Source organism: Chlamydotis macqueenii, chromosome 7, assembly GCF_036417535.1.
Source record: "Chlamydotis macqueenii isolate bChlMac1 chromosome 7, bChlMac1.mat, whole genome shotgun sequence".
In the NCBI taxonomy this organism is placed as follows: Eukaryota; Metazoa; Chordata; class Aves; order Otidiformes; family Otididae; genus Chlamydotis; species Chlamydotis macqueenii.
Window position 1 is genome coordinate 35,151,934 of NC_141562.1, and position 22,582 is coordinate 35,174,515.

Genomic DNA, 22,582 nt, shown 5'->3' on the forward strand with positions numbered 1-22,582 from the left:
CTTATTCTGGAAAATGAGATGTTTATTTTCAGTTATGTGTGCACTCATGTGAAACCTATAAAATTCCTATTATAAAAAAAAATTACATTTTAATACTCAGATTAAGATTCACATCCTTTCCTGGTTTAACAGCAGAAGGTCCTCAATACTAGACCACTTATTTGAAAGTAAACTGCTAATTAATGGTTTTCACATAAGACCTTGGGATATATTTTATTGCCTTTGCAGTGTTTAACCTTTGATTGTCTATCAAGAAATGTACTTCCCTTTCCTGCACTATTTACTGAAGAAAAAATATTGGCTAGTGTATTTTGGTTCTTTAGTAGTCTGTAAAAGAGCTTGAGTCTGATATTGCTGGCTGAACAGTGGGAAAAAAGAATTACACATCATGGAAAAGATAAATATGCTCAATTGATGTTTCAAATGTGTGTGTGAGAACACTATAAACTTGTGGTAGTTCTTGAAGTAGTTAAATATTTAGCTTAAGATTTGCAAACAGTTAAGCTGAACAGTTAAGTAAACATGCTATACTTTCATTGATCAATTACTCCTTTCCTGGGGCAAGGATGGATTCACTTTATTTAGGATTTGAAGCAGGATATTGACTTACTGAACTACTGCTATTCCAAGTGCCTTTCTGCCAGCGGGGCTTTTGTTAACGTACTTTGAGCCTCCCTTCGTGCCTTGCCTTTGCTCCCTAGAGTGGCGGATATCAAAGAATGCCAAGCTAAAAAAGACACAAACACCCGTGGAGAGAAGCTGACTGAACAAGGAGCTTTCCCACTGCATGTATCTTTTTTTTTTCCTTCTTCACTACAGAGATAAGGCTCCAAGGGCTTCAAACAGCTACTGTAAGTTACCTGAGAAAGGCAATGTGATAGAAAAGCAGATAGCCCTTCTGGGCGGGGTAGGACTAAACCCACAGTAATTCACTGATTCATCTTTGAATATTTTGCTCCTGCTTTCAAATAGGATCTTATATGAACTCTTTTGAACCTGTATTTTTCATATTTTACTACTAAAACCATCTTTCTTTACAGACTTGTATTTATTTCAGAGTAAAGGTGGACGAAAAAACCACCCAACCCTGAAGCTTATTAAAAGTAACCAATGGACAAATAATAATTTGGAAACACTTTACCATGATATGCATACCAGGTATGGATAGTATATTTTACTCATGTCCATATTTATATATAAGTTTATACATTTAAAAATATTTAAACTTGTAAACACTTTCAAAGTTTTTCTTGGGCTTTTTAACACTATAGTGATTTTAATACGAAGGAGGTTTTGCTGTGAATTGTTTGAGATTACTACTTTACTAACTTGGGTCGCTTCTGAAATCAAGTATTTCTCCTGAAATATCTTTTCTTGCACAGTGTAGAAGTGATTGGAGAACAGCGGATGCAAGCGGTTCGTATTGGAGCTTTTTTTGGGAACGTTGGAGTCTATGCAGCTTCCCACCTTCAGGCAGTAACCAAGCAGTTAAGTTTTGCACGTGTGGTTTTGTGGTCACAATTTTATAAGATTTCATAATGTTCCTTGAAGCAATCAGGTTTGAATTCTGACACTTGGGATGCTGCTTCCACATGGTCAGGTGGCTGGTTGTTAAAGATTATTGCACTTTTCGTAGGATTTCATAGGATAGTGTATTCTTTGGTATTAATGTAGTTGTGGCATCCTCAATTTCTTAGTCGCAGCTCATCTAACAGCAGCATTTCATCTTGCCTAATGGTTTGGAAAGTTCATTAGGTCCTTGGTCACCGGGTGGCTGACCAAGACACACTTAAATAATTACAGATTGGTAGTCTGTTCAAAAGTTTTAAATTGGCTCGTAATTAAAAAAATGGCTGTGCTCAATTTTGAGCTATTAGTTCTTGTTGTACGTTTCCCTACGAGCTTTGGAAATGATGTATTTTCCCTCAGAAGGGACTTGTGTATATTCAAACTGCCCTTCAAACTACCTTGTATGTGCTAACTGACATATGGCTAAGAGGCCTCTGCCCATCAGTTCTGGCAGTTGCACAGCTGCCAGATAAATCGGATCACCCTGCTTGTGGGATGAGGCAAAACGGCTTTTTTTTTTTTTTTTTCTTTTTTTTTTTTCTTTTTGTTGATTAACCTTCTCTGCTAATTGCCGGTATCCACCTTGCCCTGAGGAATCTGAAATCTCAGGTGAGTGAGCAGTAGCGATTCCCGGCACTGATTCCCTGTGCCTTTGGGTACCAGAGGAGGGGTTCGCCTCCCAAGTCCTGCCAGAGCTGGGAACTTCCCAGGCCGATGCATGCGGGAATACTTGGCATTCCCGGATATTTGCATATATTTGCATGTATCCCTTTACTTTTTCGACCAGGGGACCAGCTGGTGGCCCTGCCCTCGGCATCTGCTCTTCCACTCATCTCCTTATCAGATAGAAATGTAATGGACACTTGGTTTAGATTGCCTTTCCCGTAATTCCTTAAGTGGGGAAGAGTGCTCAACTCCACCCCTCCTTGTTGGCAGGAGCATGTTATCAGCCTTTCCACAGTTCTTAATTTGTCTGTCAGGTTTTTGGTGCCGCGCCTTCCAACACCAAGTTTTAACAGCTCTGTTAACTTAAATCATAGAATCATGGAACGGTTTGGGTTGGAAGGGATGTTAAAAATCGAGTTTCAACCCCCCCTGCCCTGGGGGGGACCAGACCAGGTCGCTCAGAGCCCCATCCAACTTGGCCTTGAACACTTCCAGGGATGGGGCATCCACAGCTTCTCTGGGCAACCTGGGCCAGTGCCTCACCACCCTCACAGTGAAGAATTTCTTCCTCATGTCTAATCTAAACCTCCCCTCTTTGAGTTTAAAGCCATTATCCCTTGTCCTACCACTACCTCCCCCTGTCAAAAGTCCCGTCCCACCTTTCCTGTAGCCCCCTTTATGCACTGTAAGGCCGCTCTAAGGTCTCCCTGGAGCCTCCTCTTCTCCAGGTTGAGCAGCCTGTCCTTGCAGCAGAGGTGCTCCAGCCCTCTCATCATCTTCGTGGCTGCCTCTGGCCTCGCTCCAACAGGTCCACGTCCTTCTGATGTTGGGGGCTCCAGAGCTGGACGCAGCGCTGCAGGTGGGGGTCTCACCCGAGCGGAATAGTTAAATTTATCCCAAAACGACACGGCGGCGTGGGGGGGTGCGGGGGGGTGTTATTGCCCGAGGGGAGGCGGGGGAGGGGGGTGTTACCCCCGCCGCCACCGCCCCGCCCCGCCGCCGCTTAAATCCTCCCGCCCGCCCGCCCGGGCTCAGCGCCCCACGGCTCCGCTCCCCTCTCCCTCGCCGCGATGCCGCTGTGGGGCTGGAGCCTGTTGCTGGCGGCCCTGCTGCCCGCCGCCGCCACCGCCCCGTCGCCCATCTGCCCGGAGCGCTGCGACCGGTCTCGCTGCCCGCCGCTGCCCGCTTCCTGCCCCGGCGGGGCCGTGCTGGACGGTTGCGGTTGTTGCCGAGTCTGCGGGGCGGAGGAGGGCGAGCCCTGCGGCGGCGGGGAGGGCGGCCCGCCCTGCGGTGAGGGCCTGGAGTGCGTGGTGCCGGCCGGCGGCGGCCCTCCCGCCTCGGCCACCGTACGCAGGCGGGCGGGCTCCGGGCGCTGCCGCTGCTCCAGCACCGAACCCGTTTGCGGTAGCGACGCCGTCACCTACGCCAGCCCCTGCCAGCTGCGGGCCGCCAGCCGCCGGGCCGAGCGCCTCCGCCAGCCGCCCATCATCGCCATCCAGCGCGGGGCCTGCGGGCAGGGTAAGGGAGTGAGGTGCTGCGAGGGGGCCCGGCTCTGCGGTTCGGACCCATCGGCCTCCGCCCGGGTGGGACTCGCGTCCCTCGGGCCCTGTCCCGGCTTGTAGAGAGGGCTGGGGGGGGGGTGGTCGGGCCGGGGGAGAAGGGCAGCGGCGGTGTGAGTCGGGGGCAGAGAAAAGGGGCTGGGCTCCGCGCCCGGTGCGGGTTCGGTGAGAAAATACAGCGAGGACGCGGGGTTTGTCCTCGTCTGCCAAGCGTCAGGGGATAAAAAAAAAAACCAAAAAAAACTTTCTCCAACTTTAAACTAAAAAAAACCAAAAAATTCCTATCTCCAACTTCAAACCAAAATCCCGATCTTCAACTTCGAACCAAAAAACCCGATCTCCAACTTTAAGCCAAAAAGCTGTATCTAACTTCATCACCCCCCCCGCCATCTCCACCTTTAAACCCAAAAAAAGCTATATCTAACTTCAAAACAAACCCTCCTGTCTCCAACTTTAAATACCACCTCCCTCGCCCTTCCCTGCCTCCTTCCCAGAAAAGGGATGCTGGGCTGAAATTTGAGGGAAAACCGGTCGCAAAACTCCAGGAGTGGATGGGGACCCGAGTCCCGACTGCATGGCTCTGGCAAAGTTGGGCGAAATCCTTGCCAGCGCTCCAATCCAGGCACCTTGTCGCAAAGAAACATCCAGGGAAATAAAGCCAGGAATGCGGGAGCTGTTAAAATGCGATCGCAGGGAATGAACGTGGCGCTTCGCCCCTTCTGACAGATGCGCTCTGATTATTATTAATAATTTGGGAGGATGCCTGTAACCAAACAGTGCGCTAAGCTGACTTTAGAGCTTGATTTATTTGTTGGAATTTTTTTTTTTTTTTTGGGAGGATGAGAATGGCCATTGAGAAGTAAAAATATAACCAGTAGCATTCTTCCCTCACCATTATCATCGTTTAGTTGTTATTTGAGTTGAATCTGATGTAGCTTGAGCGCTCGGAGCTGCAGGACGGACGCTGATTACTTGTAAACCATGTAAAGGCACGTTGCTGGGTTATGAAACTGCGGCTCTGCAGATGGAATTGCTGGACTGAAGGGCCAGAAGCGTTCGGTCTTGTAGGAACGATGAGTGCAGGATGTGACACAGCGAGGCAAAACCATGCTGGGAATAAACACGGGATGATCTTCGCATCTTTAAGCCGGCTGGCTTAAACCTTGTGAGCTAAGGCTGCGTGTTCCTCCCAAGGCATCCGGCATATTTAGTGTGTAATACAGAAAAATTTGCATGGAATAAGCCTTTATTTCTGAAGTGGGAGTCACCTTTTGGTAATTCAGTGCCGTTTCACTGAGGATTGATTTTTTTTTTTGGTATAGGTTGTACCATTTCTTCACTTCTTTGTTTAAAAACACTTTTCTTTCTATATTTAGCCATCGCCCTCCAGCAGAAGATATTCTGATGTATAGCCACTGTATGTTCAGCTTGGGCAAAACACTGGGCCTGCGTTACAGATCAAACTTAAAGCTTTTGTAGTAATACAATTAAATTCTTGTAGCGCTGATTTTCCCCTCAGTTTCAAAGCCGCGTTGTGCTCTATGGAACGCTGCTGGCATTTGCTGACACTGGAGACAATTAAAGCTTTCACGCTACGGCTTCCTGATCTCCTGTATAACATAATGCCTTGTGATTTTTTTTTTTTTTTTCTTCCCAATTCATGCAACCAATGTTGTTTTCTCAGACTTTTCTGCTGAACGTTTGCAGAATGCGGGCTGTGTTTGAGCCTCCGGTAGGTTGTACAGAAAATGCACAGGCTGCGTATAGATCTCGTATAGGAAAGCCCCGCTGCAGGAGAAGGTCATGTGTATGTCCAGACAATCGTTCTGCCCTGTTGCATCTCTGGTTGGAGCGACGCTTGCTTTCTGTATCACTAGGGACAAAAGGAAGGTGCTAGAGAAACCGACCAGTAGCACATGTTTATCCCTAGTCCAGAGCAAACTTTGCAAGTGGAGCTTTTTTTTTTTTTATTTAAAGAACCTAAAATAAAAAGAAATGGAGAGCAGGCTGCAAAGTATTGTTCCTTGGAGGCAGGTTGAAGTGCTGTTTTGAAAAACCTTTGCATAATATGTGACTCCTTAGACCTGTTAATTTTTTATTTCATTTTGAGTTTGGTTTCAAGAGTGCTTTTGCTACCTAGAGATGGAGTTATCTCTGGTGAAGTATTTTCATGCTTTCACAGTAACATATCTATATAAATAATTTGGTGATTACAGTGCAGTGGCCCAGGGAAACGGGGGAATGGGGATGTAGAGAAAGTGTTTGGAAAGCACTTTTTTTCCCTGTTAAGTTTCACATCACTTTAGTAGTTGGCCAATATTGTGTATATTGCATAAAGTAAAGTAAAACTTTGTCTTTTTCAATTTTCATCTACTACAGTGCACTTGTGGTGCTGCTTTTGTCCTTCAGTGATACTCAGTGCATCTGTTCAATACCAGATGGGTTTATGGGAGGATGCAGGAGAAGCAGGAGAAGGTTGCTGTGGGTCTGTGTGTGCGTAAGATGGATGTTTTCCTATGTGAAGTGGGAACTGTGAATCTTAAAAAGCTGGAGGAAAACCCCCGGAGCAGTGAGGGGACAGAGGACAGCCCAGCTGTGGCTTTCAGCCAGGAAATACGTTGGTTAAACTGCTACAGCGAGTGCATGGGATGGGAGCAGGGCTGAAGCGCGCCCGGCCTGAGCTCACCTCCCCTCAAGTCAGGTGGGGCAGGCAGTGAGCAGGGTGACTTGCTGTGCGGAGGCCATTCGACCCCTTTCATTAGTGCTGTGTCCCTGTCTGGGGCAATTCACCCTTCCCAGCTCTCCCCTCCTGCGGCGCGGCCACAGGCAGCGTAACCGGGGTGTCCTGGGCTGATCTTCCCTCTGCCTCCAGCAGATGATGTAGCCCTGCTTTTCCTGTCAAAACTGCTGGACACGAGGGCAAGCCGTTTCTGTACCAGCCTGGGCTGCAGCTCTCACAAAAAAAAAATCTTCCCTTTCTGTGAAGGACATCAGAGATGTTGACAGAGGGTGTTCAGGCCTGCAAAGCACTGCTGTAGATGCTCAGTGCGTGTGGGGCAGTGCGGCGTGTGCTGGTACCGATGAAAATACAAAGGCGCGAAGAGATGAACATCCTCTGAGCAGAAACCGTGACCCTGTAAATACCGCCCTGCTTCGCGGAGTGAGGTCGGTGCAACAAGACCTCAATGTTGTGCCTTAAGAGGTTCGTCGTGCTGGAAGGATGTTTTCTTTTTCTTCTGCAAATATGTTTTTGGTGCTCTTAAATTCCTCCTGCTGACCAAGGGAAGGCGGCTTGGGATGTTCAACAGGCAACTTAAACCAGTCTTCCTTCCCCTCCTCTCTCCTCCCAGCAAATGCTGGCAGGCGTTTTAGGATCGTGCCCTTCTCTCCACGTTGTGCTCTCTGCACTGTAAAATTAAACTGGATTTGTCTTTTCACCTTTAACCAGAGTAAGAAGAAGGAAGTTCCTCGTGGTTGCTTTCAATTCCTAATTTTCCTCTGCCCCTTTTTGAACCAGATTTTGGGGTTTTTGTATTTTTCTTAGACTTACTATGTCTAATGTGGTATCCCAGTAACCTTAGCACTCCTCAGCATGCTAGCATCTGTCGCAGGCTTCTCTGTCACAAGCGTGCTCACACCATGATGTCCCATCTGGAGTATGATGTGTGCTCTTCTTTCTGGTTTGGATTGAGCAGGTCATTGCTGCTTGCTTTGGGGAAGGGTGGAGGTAAGAGTAACTCTTGGTTCTGGAAGGGTGTGTATCGCTAACAGATACAGGCTTTGCTGTTTCTTTTCATCACATTATCATTTCATAGTTTGAGATGGGGAGGGGGTAGTGAAATCCATCACTCAAACCCAGTTTCTTGCAAAGCGGCTGACTTTGTGTTTTGAAATGTACCAGGAAAAATTGCATCCAAGTGACTCTAATTATCTGGCAGCAGAAAAGGACCTCCACGGTCAATAAAGCATTTGTCATGAATTCTGAGTGCTTTAAAAATAGCATAAGAATGAGATCCATGCAGCAAAGGATGAGAAAGAGCAGTGGATGGACCTGCCTGAACTCCTCTGCCTGTAGTACGGATAGAGCCAACGGACTGGCAGCGCTAAGCCTGGCAGGAACGGATAATCAGGGCAGGAAGAAAAACTCCGCTGAGAAATCTGGGAAGGTCAGGAAGCAAGCCAGATAAGCCAGATATTTATTGAGAGGAAAGTTGATATTGTTGTTATGAACTCGCCTGTCGGCTGTTTCCCAAAAGATAATAAGGGACACATCATGGTTAGCATGCTGGAGAAGTGGTGAGAGAGCTCTGCAGGTTGCTTGGCGCGTGTCGAGCCTATTAAAAATGACCTGGGAGGACCGGGCGTTAAGGAACTGGATGCTCAAATAAGCACTCCAGTTTTGTTATTTTTTTTTAAATCTGCCTTCATCTCCCTCAGTTGCTGTGTTTGGGTGGTCTGAAAGTCATTATCTTCTGACTTTCCTCGGTCTCTTTTGCAGCAGCAAGAGAAGGAGAGGGAGGGAAGAGGCAGCTGAAGGCAATGGAAATAAATAGCAACGTATTTCCAGAAGAGAACCAATTCCCAAGTGTGGAATTAAACAACTTTTCCAAAGCCAAATATTCAGCTCAGAGAGGAGGGAACTGTAAGAAGTGGTTTGTCTGAAGAAGCTCACCTTTTCCCCCCTCCACATCTACATTTCCTTCCCGGGGAGCCGGCAGTAATTCTGTAGTCTCAAGACTTCAAACGATCAAGTCGGTAAATACAGATTTGGAACAAGGAAAGATTCAATCCTTTCATCTTCTGGGCTTTGAAATTTAAAGGTACCTGTGGACTGGACAGGAATACTTAAAGCCATGAGTAAGCAGTAGGAGTCTCATTAGGCAAAGTCTGGATGTGGTGGAGGCAGCGTATCCTGAGCAGTTAAAGACTCTGCCGTCCAAGAAATAGGAGAAGCTGGAAAATATTTTTTCAAATGTGAATTTACGTGTGCTTGGAGTGAAAGAAAGCAACGTTAGAAATAGAAACTAGGGTACTGTGGAGCTTAACTTTTGTTGTAAATAAAGTTACTCCTCACTCCCATAAATTCCTGGGGCCTCTAGGATTTCTGGCTGGACTTGGCAGTAAGTCCCACAGCATTTGAAACTGGGCCCAAGTGAATATCTAGTATAATTTTGGAGGCTGTGTTCAAGATGTAGGGGAAAAAAAAAAAAATTATTTTGCCTTTTGTCATCTATTCCCAAATTGATTTGCCTGCCTCAAAGAGAAGAATATAACTAAAAAATAAGTCTCAACTCCCTTATATCGAAGGGCTATAAAATAATGCATTGATCCTGTACTAACTGAAGACGTTCACCTTTTATCTTGTAGGCAACAGAAGACTTGTAGTATCTTAAACTTGCAAGACAGGACAGAGGTGACTAGTAATTTTAAAGGTTAGTGAATTGAGAAGATGTTGTCCGTCGTATTTTAGTGACTGGAGATGAATTAGGCAGCCATACAGGGTAGCTCTTGAATTTCTGGGTTAATATCAGATGCCCTGGTGCACTGATAAGACAAAGCACGAGGCTGGAAGCCATCTGGGTTGTGCAATTCATTGTGAGTACTCTGCCAGGAGCTAGTTTCTGAGGACAGAAATGTGTGCGTACATATGCGGACACACACCGCATACACGTACTTAACCCAGCCTCCTTCTTTTGTCCATCACTTTCCCATTAAATTCTATGAGGGCTTCTCAGTCTTCTTTCCCTGCTCTTGTAAAGCTGCCTTTTTGGTGAGGTGGGAGATACAGAATGCAGTGAATAGTTCCTATGTCCAGTTTTACGGGCTTGTTACCAGAAATATGGATGAGGTGGAGCTCATCAAATTAAAAAAAAAAAACACTTCATGTTTCTGATGGCAATTGGATTTGCACGTATTTTTCCCTGACAAACTGACAGATAATGCATATTAAATCTAGTAACCATGCACAGAAGTTATCTAATGGTCTAAAGTTTGGAATAGTTTCTATAGCAGAGCATTAGGAGAAGCTCGCAGCGGTTTTCCAGAGGCCGGTGTCGTTACGCCGTTTTACAGATAGCGAATCTAGGGCAGGGGAAGATGAAGAGCTTTGCTCGAGGTCGGCCAGTACGCCAGTAGCGGAGCTGAGAGCAAAGTGAACTTTTATGAGTCCCTGCTCATTTTTCTGCCCCTTGCCAGCATTGCCGCTCCATTTTCCATGACTTTTCTTTTCCATTACTCCATTTCTTAAACTTGCAGACTGCAGTTTTGTCTTCGGTCTGCAAGCAGCATCGATGATCTGTCAATCTGCGTCTCCAGAAAATCATTTTGGAGAAGGAAAGAAATGAGTGGGCCGAGCACTAAGAAGGAAGAGAAACCCAAACAGCTCTCTCCCCTCCCACCGTCCCACCCCCAAAATAAACACAGCCCCCCAGGAATCTCTGACTTCAACACTGGTGGTGGTAAAGGGGTGATTAATTCCTTTTTCCAGGACAACATATGCACTGTTTGGCCTATCTGCCCATTTCAATATGTAGACCTCTGTCTATGAAGGTAAAGCTTGGCTTACCCTTGTTTTCTTTTCTGTTCGGACAGTAAAAGTGGGCGAGCAGAGACCACTTACAAATAAAACACCAAAAAATATTCAGATGATCCATAAAATAAAGCAGAATAGATGTACGGATAAAAAAGCCGCTATGTAAGCAGTTAGTGTTAAAAGGGGAGGAGTGAATATAACAGTTAGGACTCTAAATATTGTAAAATGTGCATATTTGAGAGAGTGAAATGGAAACTTGGTCTTCTTTTAACCTTTAAGGAGAAACTGTATGCACAGCGGAGCAGGGCGCTGTGGTGAGCTCACCAGTGGCAGTGCCACCTCCTTTCAGTGATGCTCAAAACAGGATGGCAGGGATACCATCCCCGTTACTCCAGGCTCGTTTCCCATACACTCATTGATTTCTGATGCCTACATTAAAACAATTCTGGATGGTTCTGAAAGGGCTTTGTTCAATGGGTAGATATTGTGGCTTTTATGATATAGTTATGCTGGATTTATGTGTTGTGCAATTATGAAGCATCAGACTAGGAGGGGTGTGTGTTTTATTATTGTTTTGAGGTTTCTTCTACAGATTTGATCTCTAGATCACTTTCATGTCACTGTAAGGTGAGTCCCGCCACAGCCAAGTGGTGAAATCAATGCTTTCTCCAGCTGCAGAGAAGCAGCATCTTAGGAGGCTTTTTTTAGGCTTGCAGCTTAAGAGGCTTTTTTTAGGTTTCTCATTAGAGAAAAAAAAAATATTTTAAAAGTATGAAAACAAGAACTTGGTTTTATTCCCTAGTGTCTTCATACCAGGGTTCCTGGAAGTTGAAACTAAGTCTCTCTTGAGCAGGGATTTCTTCTAAAGATGCAGTGCAAAAGTTTCTCACGTACTTATAATGAGACCTTAATGGTTTTATAATGTTAAGAGGAATTTTCAAGATCAGCCAGCTGTTGGTTACGCGTGGGGTATAGGGATTACCACGTCGTTGTTAGCTAACAGGCACTCTGGGGATGTTTTGCTGGTTTTCCACCTGGGATGCGTGGAGCTGGGGGGTGAAGCAGGGTGATGACCTGAGCTGGAAGGGCCGTAAACTGAGCAGGGCTGGAAAAAGGAAAGGAGAAATTATTCCTGACTCATCTGTTATATTTTCAGCCTTCTGCAGAGAAGAGAATACCGCGTCTGCTTTAACCTGTTGACTGAAATATTCTTTTCATCTGTGCAGGAAGTCAAGCAGACTCTTTTCCATAACTACCTGACTTACATTTCTTAATGTTTCCAGTTCAGACAGGGCTAACATTAATGGTGTTTTCGAGCTCAGCACTCTTTCCCTTGTCCTGAATTGCTCTTCACCTTTTTTTTTCTTTGTGTGGCCACACATCTGCCTGCACCCTGCCTTCCCTCCTCATCCCCCGCACAGACCCGTGCAGAGCATCGCAAGCACGGGGAGCGCTGCTGACGTGGCCACCCAAAGCCGTGCGTCTTCGTCAGCGGGCTGCTGAGTCGCGATTAATTTGTCATCTCCTCTGATGAGCCCGGACTCGGCATTGTATTAATATGGCAATGCTGCTCCGGGAACAGCGCGTTCCTCCTCGCAGGGCTGCGTTCCGCCAGCCCGGGGCTCCAGCCTGGCTGTTTATGCAGAAGTTGGGTTTCCTCCCACCTCACCGCTGGTGTTTACAGAAGGAATCGCAGTTTCCTGTTGTGTTAGATGGAGCTGTCGCTCAGCTCTGGATGCCTGCCCTTCCTGCTCACACCGAATTGCTTTTTAGCCTCATCAACTTGAAAGTCTATTGCTTTTGCTCACTTCTGCTGAAATTGTGAGACTTTTTTGCAGAGGCAGCCAGTGCACTTGGGTTATTTCTGGCATTTCTGAGAGTTTTTGTATACATATTTTCTCCCTGTGAGGTTCTGCAAGGGTTGCTAAAGCCTGAAACTGTTGCCATGAGGGGTTATGCCAATTTTAAAGATGAATGTAAGGCACTGAGGATTCAAATTACTTCTCACAGGTTGCACAGAGACTGAGTAACACCGCTTAGACCAAGATCCTCCTTCAGTACAATATTCCAACCATTTTACATTTGTCTAGCAATTCAATAGTTGAGTTGCAACAGAAGATACTCTGATTCACTTACTACTTATTCTGCCTCGCAGACAAGTGGTAGGAACAGTTCCCGTCTGGCTAAAATGTTAGGTTTTGTATCTGAAGTTACATAGGAACGTCCTGCAAGAAAGCTGTAGGCACATTGCCCGAAGATGTTGCCCATTGACTGTTTTTAGTGGCAAGAAAATCTTGAATTATGTTGAGACTGGATAGCAAAGAGGTCTGTTTCATACTTGGAGAGAAGCTGGACCAAAGAGATTGGACCAAAGTTCTCTGAAGACTCTGTTCTTTACAATTTCATTGTCTTCAAATACTATTTTTTATCTTCTTGTTTTATAGATGTGGAAGAGCTCTGTATGTGTCGTTCTCTTCATGTAGCCTGATCCTTCATGTGCTATCAGTAGCTGCTTTTACTTATTCATACATTTGCATTTTCGATAACTTACCCTCTTAAACTCTGATCAAGGTAAGCGTTAATCAGTGGTCAGTAGCTGGGAAGAGGATGCACGCAGAGATTGAGCAGCCTCTGCGCCAGCAACATCCTCCTGCTTGGTGGGCTTTGTCTGCTCTTTCACACCCTTTTCCCTGAAAATCAATAAAGTCAGCTTTTGTTCTTGAGAATATAAATTAAAGTATGCAATTTAATCACCTTCCTTTTTGTCCTCAAAAGTGCTGCGTTATGTAAGCGACCACACACTGATCTGAAAACTGTTTTGTGTTATCATTAATTTGAGAGCTCTTTTGTTCTATGAACTTGGTGTAGAGTCCCTGTTTTGTTTAACTTGGCAGTTTTTCTTTTTTTTTTTTCATTTGTTTAAAATTGGTGATTAAAATTAATGGTTTCAGGCTTTTGGATTAGCAGGGAAAATACAAAATTCAAAGCCTGTTGTTTGCAAGATCTCTGGTGCATATGATGGAGACGTTAAAGGTTGCCAAGAAGGAATTGATCATCTAAATATTATGATGATGAAAAAGGACTTTATTCTCCCTTTGCAAGTTTGAATTTATGCCAAAAAGCAATTTTACTTTAAATCCTCACTTTAATCTTGCAGTGGTTCTTGCTGCAGGAAATGCTTAAAGTGAATACCAGAGTTTTGCAGTTTGCTATTTGGTAGAATAAAATGCTTGAAATCTCTCTGTTATTTAGCACTCTGAAAATATTGTTGCTTTTAGGGATATCACAGTAATACAGTTTTCATTGTCAGAAATCCGTGAAGTGGCTTTGGGTTCTCTTTGGATTACACAGGGGAAAAATAACTGATGTAATAGTAGCTTTATTAGCACGGTGCTGTTGTTTAGAATTCTCAAAATTGCCTCCGTTGATCTGAAAGTTGTTCTTAAGCAAATCGTCTACGATACGTAGAGTGATGTTTCTTATTTTCCTAGTGTTTTCATTGCGTAATATACTTTTTTGATGTATTACACAATTTATCCTTGAATAGGAAGTGGAATATTTAGGCTTGCATTTTTACGTAATTTAAAAAAAAAAAAAAAAGAGTGACCGCAGATTCCCATACATCACTTTTTCCTTGTGTCTCTCCAGCGGAGCTTGCTGATATCACCATTTTCAGTGTGAGCTAAGCACATTTGCTGCAGTTTTCGTTTCCATAGCAGCGTCTGAGGTTTAAGGTTTTCCTATATGACATGAATGGGAGTCTGTACAAACACCAGCGGTTGCCGTTCTATTTGAGAGGGTGGAAGTCCTCCAAGTAAAACTTCAGTCTTGTGGTTTGTGTTCGGAGTCACCAATTCTGCCAGTCCAGAGGTTTTGTGAGTGCTTAAGCCCTTCTGATTTCGTCCTGCAGAGAAATCCAAACCCAGGCTTTTATTTCAAACCCTGGCGTGCGTATACACCTGGGATTGTGTATCTGAATAGAAGGTTAAGCGAGCAGCAAGTGCAGGAGGAAGTAATCATCTATTTTCAGCAACCTGGGTAGTTTAATACATTTAATTAGCCCATAAACTTCGGCAGCTTGTGGTGGCTCTGATAGCATTTTATGACATTATGGCGTTAACGGGGAAAGATAGATTAAGTCTAGATCCCTGGATCCCAGCCCCATTTTCTTCCGCTGGCACCAGCCTGATGTTAGCAGACCATGGACCCCACCAACTGAGATGGTAACACTGGGTCTGATGAACGGGGCGGGGGTGAAACAGCCCTCCCGGCTGAGCATGCTGCTGCTCGGGTGCAAGGATGGAGCAAAACCAAGGGAGATGGTGATTTGGCTCCCCTGGAAGGGCAGGGGCGTTGCAGTTTTCCAATATGAAGCATCTTTAATGATGGACCAGGAGACGGTGCTCCACCCTCCCTGCAATTTGCATATGAGGATCTTCTTTAACAGTTATAAAATTACAAATACTGATAGTTACAGCTGCCTTAGATGATTACTGTTTCGGGGAAGTTTGGGGTTTTTTAAAATCTTAATGGGAATGAAAGCTTCTTGCTGTTTTTAAAGAAATTGAAGGCTCGATTCCAGACCGAATCTGAGCTTTTTGACTTAGGACATGAGGATATCTGAGGTGGTCACACCAAGTGAGGGTGGGAGCGAGAGTCTTGCTGGTGTTTGCTGGGGTGTGCCTTTTTTCCCCCCCTCCCTGAATCTAAGATAAGAAGTCCAATTGAATGAGATAATTGGGTTGTTTCTATCTTCAGACAGTGGAAAAGGAGACACAGGAATCTTGAGGATGCCTTAGCACAGGCTAGCGACAGAGGGTACAAAAGAGAATGGGCAGCAAGCTGAGCTGGTCCTGATGAGTGAGAGCAGAACCCCTGGTCTGAAAGGGGAAAAACATCAAAACTGGATGGGACAAAGATCCATTTCTGACTGATATGTGCCTGAAGCTTTGTGTGAAGACCTGTTCTCATGCGAGGTGGACCTACACTGAGAGAAGACCTTCCAGAACAGCAGATAACCTCTCCCCTGTTACTTTGAGTTTATCTCCAAAGTATCCTTTCAGTTTACCTCAAAATATTACCAAAAGCAGCATCTATGAGTTGTAAGCATTAAAGCATCGATGCCACTTTGAGTAAAGACCTAATCAGAACCTCGATCTTAATATGCTTTCTGGCTCATCTTTATGAAACCAAATTATTTCAGTTATTTACACTTAGATGTGCTTTTTTTCCATGGCTTGGTATTCTGTCTTGCCTCCTAGCAGTTTGTTTATTGATATTAGCCCTATTAGTGTCAGTTGGCAGAGATTTTTATTTTCTTTCAAGGGCTGACAGCCAGCATACCTTTGAAGTCTTTGCAGAGTTAGTTGCCTTGGGAATTTTTCATACTGTAACCTGTTTATGTTTTATTAAATCAGTTTTTGATCATTAACTGAATGAACAACAATGGTCATCATGATGTCATTAATAAAGGTTTCTTAACCATGCTCGAGGGCATTGTGCAGTAGTTCAATAAAAACATTACAAAAGATAAATAATCAAGCATATAAATAGAACAGTCTGCAGAGATCTGAACATCAAAGCTTGCAGGTATTTAGGAACTAGAGCTGTATTCAAGCCCACTTCTCAACGTTTAAAAAAAAAATAACAAAAAACCCCAAGCCCAAACACAAAACCAAAACACAATGAAAAGACTCTGTTAAGAACAAAACTCCAGAAGGGTGTGGTTTAAAAAAAAAAAAACAAATGAACAAAAAGCCAGAAAATTGGAGAAACATTATTCACATGGATCCAACACTGGTTATACCAAGGAAGCAGTTTTAAACTTGGAAATCTACATTTTGGGGACCAGTTTAAGTGTGGAATTAAAGAGCTACCCACCTGCTTGTGGGCTGCCTGTAAGTCAGGATGGATGTTGAGGTTAGGTGAGGATTAAATAATGAAAATCATATCACTGATCAAACTATTGCTTTTTTGTTGCTTAATAGTCAAGCACAGTCCGCTGAACCGCTGCAGTCTCCAGCTCTTTAAACCTAAAAAGTTGGAGGATGTTGCGTGATACCCATTTCACTCCTAAAACTGTGTTTTCTGCCAAAACCCTTAACTATCAGTATAGCTGGAAAAATGTGTTAGAAAGGAAGGTAGCTTCTGAGAAGTTCTGCATTTCATAGAATCATTCAGGTTTGAAAAGACCTTTAAGACAGTCGAGTCCAACCGTAAACTTAATTTCACTGCTGTCTTCTGCAGTGGCTGGTGATGGCTGGAAACTACCGTATAATTGTTGAGGAATAAGCATCTGCTCATATTCGGTTTGTACTATTAGCATTTCGATGGCAATTTAGGCTTCTATGTAGTGTGTGCCTGCTGGTGATTCAAATTTAAGGTAAGCTTTTACGTGGCTGTTGTTGCTTATGGGAAAGATAAGTGCATCTCTTGACTCCCTCGTGCATTGCTCAGTAATCCCAAAGAGCCGTTAGCTATGGTGAGCATTAAGTGTGTGCGTAATGGGCAAATGCACGTGTCCGGTTTGGGCTCAATTTTTTTCCCACCATGATACTTTTTCTCAGCAATAAAAGAAATTTTTGACATGTTAATACTTTTACTATAGCCTTCAGATTTTATGTCGTCACCTTGTAGCAAAGACCAGTTGATAGGAATTGCTTTTGTTAGCACTCATCAATGAATTAATCGGAACGGTGCTTTGGCTTTTGTTTATTTGCTTTGAAAAGGTATGTTTTCCATTTAAGCGGGCAGTCGTTCAAGAGCTGTTGCAAAACTGTGTTACACAATTGCAAGAATTCCTAATGCATAAGCAACAGGCAGGCGTGGCAAGCTGCTGTAAGCTTTTTAGGTCAGTATGCCATGAATCAGTATTTATTATCTAACTTTTTCAGAGTGTGGGATTTTGACCTTTTAACTGTGCAGTTTTAGTTTGGGACTGTGCGAGGAGGTGGATTATATGCAAAATACGGTCACTTCTGAAACCTTGGCATTTGTTGCCTCCAATCAAAGTGAAGGCAGCTCTGCGATGGGGTATTAGTAGTCTCGCCATGTACGGCTCAGGCATCCTTTCTCTTCTTGAATAGCTGAATGCAAAAAAGCTTGAAGGCATAAAAAAAGCTGTGTGTTTCCTGTGCAGTTCCCTCATCCGTGGGAGCTCTCGTTGTCAAGGGCAGGATGTGACCTTTGAATGTCTGCGGCGTTGTAACGGAGATTAAATCATTTTATAAGCAGTGATCAAAAAGCGTATTGATGGATACGGTAGTGCCCTGCGGCGTTTTATCCCAACATCGCATTAATCTAATCTGATAATCTGTCAAAGCTCATATTTAATGGGAGTGAATACTTCCAAACTGCAGTTCTCATTCTCCTACCCATTTTCCAAAGCACTCTCATTATAATTGTCGGCTTTGTAGTGATGACGTGGTTCATTTAATACCGAATATTTCTAATAAAGAGAACACAAATCCTTTGGTACATTTATATTTGTCAATCAGCAAGCCCTTTTGCCTTTCTGGCATTAAAATCCAGGGAAAACAGCTTATGTAAATCAGAGAAAGCACAGAATACTTTTGAGGAAAACAGTAGGTGAGAACACAAGTTTCCTGATCAACATTCCTACTTCATAAAGCAGATTAACATCTCCAAACTGTGATCTGAAACTGCGTAGCGGATTATGTGGTGGCTGCTGGGGCTGCTTTTCATGACTGATTGCGCTTAAAAGCCCTTGAGATGCTTCACGGGATATAAATGGGAAAAAACATGTTCTTGAGTGACTGGATAGTGTTTGGGTTGAGCATCCAGCCCTCTCAGGAGGGCAGTGTATGCTAGTTGGCATCGGTAGGTCACCTGAAACATGTTGTTCACCCCTGAATCGAACCAGTATCTGGTTAGTATTAAAAGCAGCAGTGTTTTGTTCCCAGATCATTCCTCTGAACGCTTCCGTGGGTTTTTGCCTGCAGTATGTACTTTAAAATTGGCATAGTTTTCCACTCTGGTTTTCAGATAGTGAAGGTCGTTTCAGGTATCGGTATTTGGATGATTTGATAGGATAGTCCTGTGTCTCCTTCTGCAATTCCGCAAATAAATCATCCCGTTACACCGTCACAGGCACTTAGAGCACCCGCAAGCTGCTTACGGCTTTAATCTCTGGACGGATTTAGAAGCCAAATGGCAAGGGCGGATGGGAGCCCGGCACATTAATACTCTGCTGAAAGTCAACTGCAGATTTGGATTGTGCCTTTATAACGTGAGATGGCTGCATCAGATAAAACGGGAAGGCTAATGAAAACATTTGGTGTTTCTTGCCACAAGGGAAATACAAAATAACTGGGGTGTTCCAAATGCTTAGTTGCTCACAATTTTTTAAAAAAGTTTTGCCCCAAAATGACTTCAGAAGGGGAAACTGTGTCAGAATTGTGAGGTTTTTCCAGAGATTTTTAGACATCTGCTGGTGCAGACAGCTTTTTGTTGGCCACAATGGGAGTTTGGTATCCAGTTGCTTTTGAAAATCCCACTGACCTCGCTTGTATACTCAGTGACCATGCGCTTTTGTGTTACGGCACTGCCCAGGAATGCAGAGCTTTGTGGTCCCATTGTTTTTGTGTCCCTATCTATTTTACAGCCTTGAGGGTGGGTCAGTAACTCCAAAGTCCATGGGATCCACTCCTCCATGGAGTCGATGGCCCACAGGCGGTTGCAGTGTAAAGGGTGCCTTGGGTATGGTTATGTGGAGCGTGTGTGACGTGCATCTGCGTTTAGGTTCCAGGCAGAGGCTGGTGCTTCAAGCTGTGTGGGGACACGGGTGGGAGAAGCAGCCCAAACCCCTTACCCAAGTTGAACTTTCACAGCAGCTGCTTAAACTGGGGTTAGGACCTTGTTGTCCTCGGCATTTTACAAAGGCAGCAGCATGGGACATCAAAAACTGCTAAGAAGGCGTATTTTGGCAGAGGAACAGAGCCCGTTTGTTAAATCTGAGAAGACCATACAAGCTAAATAGACCATCCAGAAAAGAAAAGAGGTGACAGTAGTAATGGAGGCATCTAAGTGCAAGATGCCTTTCACCAAGGGAGGAGCAGGGCAGCGCAGACATGGACTAAACCCTGTGCTCCTCCAGTGCCTCATCCCTGGGATCTGCCAGCGGTGGGACGGGCTGAACCGCGGGCTGCAGCTACAGCCACGCTTGGAGCAGCAGATCTGCTGCCCCGTGGCCCAATTATGTGTGCCTGAAACAAGAAGGTTTCGTGGATCCGTTTGTCCTGAGGATAAAGCGTGCTGCCTCTTCTGCGCAGAGAGGCAGAAGGGAAGTCTGGGGGCAAGGGTTATGCTGCAGATGACTTTCAAGGAGGGGAAAGATATCCAGTTGGAGCTTTTTATAATTCAGGTGTTTTGCAATGACCCTTCTCCTGTCACTTGAAGAACTCATGACATGTTTTCTGTTTCTATTTCAGGCCAAGAACATCCTAATAGCCTGCGGCACAAATACAACTTTATTGCAGATGTGGTGGAGAAGATAGCTCCTGCGGTGGTTCACATTGAATTATTTCGCAAGTAAACAAGATGCCCAGTTTTGATTTTTGTGTTCTTGAAAACAGCTGCCAGTGTGCCAGAAATGTTGATTGATGCTATGTAATAGCAAAGATGTTTTTGAGGTGATAAATATTTGTCATGCTTAAGAATTAAAGATAATTTAAGAGCCCTGGCAAAAAAAAACCAAGTTAAACTAATGCATGTGTATTATCTTCTTAATGATAGTAAGTAACAGCAGATATCCTAAAGCATTAAAAAGCACCACACTCTTTTTGACTGTGTATTACTTGGAGTGATTTGTGATCTTTCAACTTCTTGCAGCGATAACTGTTTATTTCCCATGTCTTTTAGACTTCCTTATTCGAAGAGGGAGATTCCTGTTGCCAGTGGTTCAGGGTTCATCGTCTCAGAAGACGGACTGATAGTGACAAATGCCCATGTCGTCACCAACAAAAACCGAGTGAAGGTGGAGCTGAAGAACGGTGAAACATATGAAGCTAAAATTAAAGATGTAGATGAAAAAGCTGACATTGCACTAATTAAAATAGATTCTCAGGTGAGTTGTTAGAGCAAGACGCATTTCATTCCTTTTAAATTAATATTCTCATTTGCAAAAGCTGTTGCTCATTTTCATGTTTGAAGGAAAGGTTAGTAGTTTAGTGGTCTGAGTTACAGAGAATATTTGAGCTAGGTGGAAGCACATTTTTAAAAGCCAAGTTTGTGGTTGGTAGTGGTTAATTTTATCACCTCAGTGTAATACAAGGAAGCGCATAGCACTTTAGTATGCATCCTCAAAATAAAAACCAGCAGCATTGTTTACTGGCAGGTTTGCATGCACGTTGGCTAATGTGACTCTCTCCCTCTGAGAAGAAATGAAGGTTTTTCCATTGCGGTTGGTAGAGGGACGTGTTAGTCTTTCTTGTGTGCCTGTAGTGAAGTCACAGATTGCTTTTAGAGAATGCGTTTGTGCCTCTGAAGGGCTGTATGACGCTGACATAGGTACTGAAATGGAAAATATCTTGGGAAGCATCTTGAACATGCAAATTAAAGCTAGTTTGGAAAGATGCTCTTACACTGCAAGTGGTTTTCTGAACAAGTAGGAATGCAACTTGCCATCCATAGTCTTCCTCCGTATCAAACATACGACCGTCAGCACTATTCTGCCTCCTGCAACAGCAGAAAAGCTGTCATGAGGTTCTGCACATGTCAACAGCATAGTGGAAGTGGAATATTGTGTCGAAATACTGTGTGATGTAGATACAACTAGTTGCATGTGATTGCTCGGGGTGCTGCTGGTGTTGGTTTCCCTTGTTTGGGCTGTCAGTTAATGACCTCCAAATTTAACAGGCGAGAACGATTCATTTGAAACACATGACTGAAAAATGTGTAGGTCTTGCAGTGTTGTTTTAGTTCAGACCTGTTCCCCAGTGAGGTCAAAAGTGTTTGTGCCAGAGTTCATGACTAAATCAGACGTCTAATACAGAAATCTTGGATGACTTAAGATATGAAGTGCTCCTGCTGCTCCCTTGCCACCTTTGTCATTTAAAAGCTCTTTCTTTTTTCTTATTTAAAAGCTTTTTAACAACAACATGGAAAAAAAAAAAAACAATATCAAGAATGTTTTTTGCCATGTTGTTTTTTTCCTGTATTGTTCTGAGATAACCTATTTACACATTTACCAATCATTTGTTTTCTTTTTTTTTTATATTAAAGTAAGCAAAACCAGATCTCCAGTAACAAAGCAAGGGGAAAGATCCCAAGGATGAGAACTGGCAGCATTAGGCTGAGTAGGGTAGGGCAGGGAGTGCAGGGCATCTGGAATAGTGATTTAAAATTGGAAGCACAACATGGTTGGGAAAGTAGAGCAGGAAATGGTGGGGAGGAGGAGAGGACTTCAAGCAACAGGAAGGTGAGCTTCAGAGAAGAAAAACTGGTGAGTCAAAGAAAGAAGACATTGAACTGATGTGACAGATTGTTTTGAAGACTTAAGAAGAGAGCAGACTTAAGAGTTTTATGTTATTTGATACCCTAAAGACATGGCTCCAAAATATCCCTGGTAAGGTGCTTGCGGGAAGGGAGAACCTGGAAGACTGGAAGCAACTTGGGAAAAAAGAGAATGCAGCCAGATGAGCTGTCTGTAGTGGAAACCACTGCTGAACGGGACTGGAATTGGTGATTCTAGTTATGGCTCGCAAGATAGCAGATACTCTTTTTTTTTTTTTTTTTAAAATTACTGCTGTGTAATTAAATGATAGTTATAATTTTCTTCCATCAGTTTCATTTTTGAATGTAGTTGTGACCTTGTTTTGCAAATGGCACATCAGCATTGCAGACTAATTCACTTATATATTTGCAGATTCTTTAAGGTAGTAAACTTTTGCTGGTTTAGAGCCATCTAGAGCCAAATCAGCCACATTTTTCTTTTTGGAGATTGAGAGGGGAGGGATTGATCCATTAATATTCAGTTGTCTATGAGAAAAATGGTTGATTTTAATGAAACTTCACTAAGTGTCTACTGACTGGAGGCTGTGCTCTTGCTCAGCTGTCTTCCTCGCTTAATGTCAACTTTGCACATCTGTCTGGGTAGCAGGAGATCAAATTTCACATCTCTGCTCTAAATTAGATAGAGTATGGATATAAACTTAGGTCTGACGTACCCTCGGTAAGTGTCTGTCAGTGGTACAACCCACTTGCGTCTCAGGATTATTTTGAGAAGACCTGGGGAGAA

The 22,582-nt window shown here is 43.9% G+C and overlaps 1 protein-coding gene across 1 annotated transcript in view; it reads left to right on the forward strand.

Annotated features, from left to right (window-relative positions):
* Positions 1-3,270: 3,270 nt before the first annotated feature.
* HTRA1 (HtrA serine peptidase 1) overlaps positions 3,271-22,582 on the forward strand; it is a 33,359-nt gene continuing 14,047 nt past the window's right edge. The window contains exons 1-3 of the mRNA XM_086752486.1: positions 3,271-3,753; positions 19,776-19,875; positions 20,206-20,410. Of these exons, the coding sequence (XP_086608612.1) occupies positions 3,306-3,753; positions 19,776-19,875; positions 20,206-20,410 (753 nt within the window). The 5' untranslated portion in view covers positions 3,271-3,305. The remainder of the gene's footprint in view (positions 3,754-19,775; positions 19,876-20,205; positions 20,411-22,582) is intronic.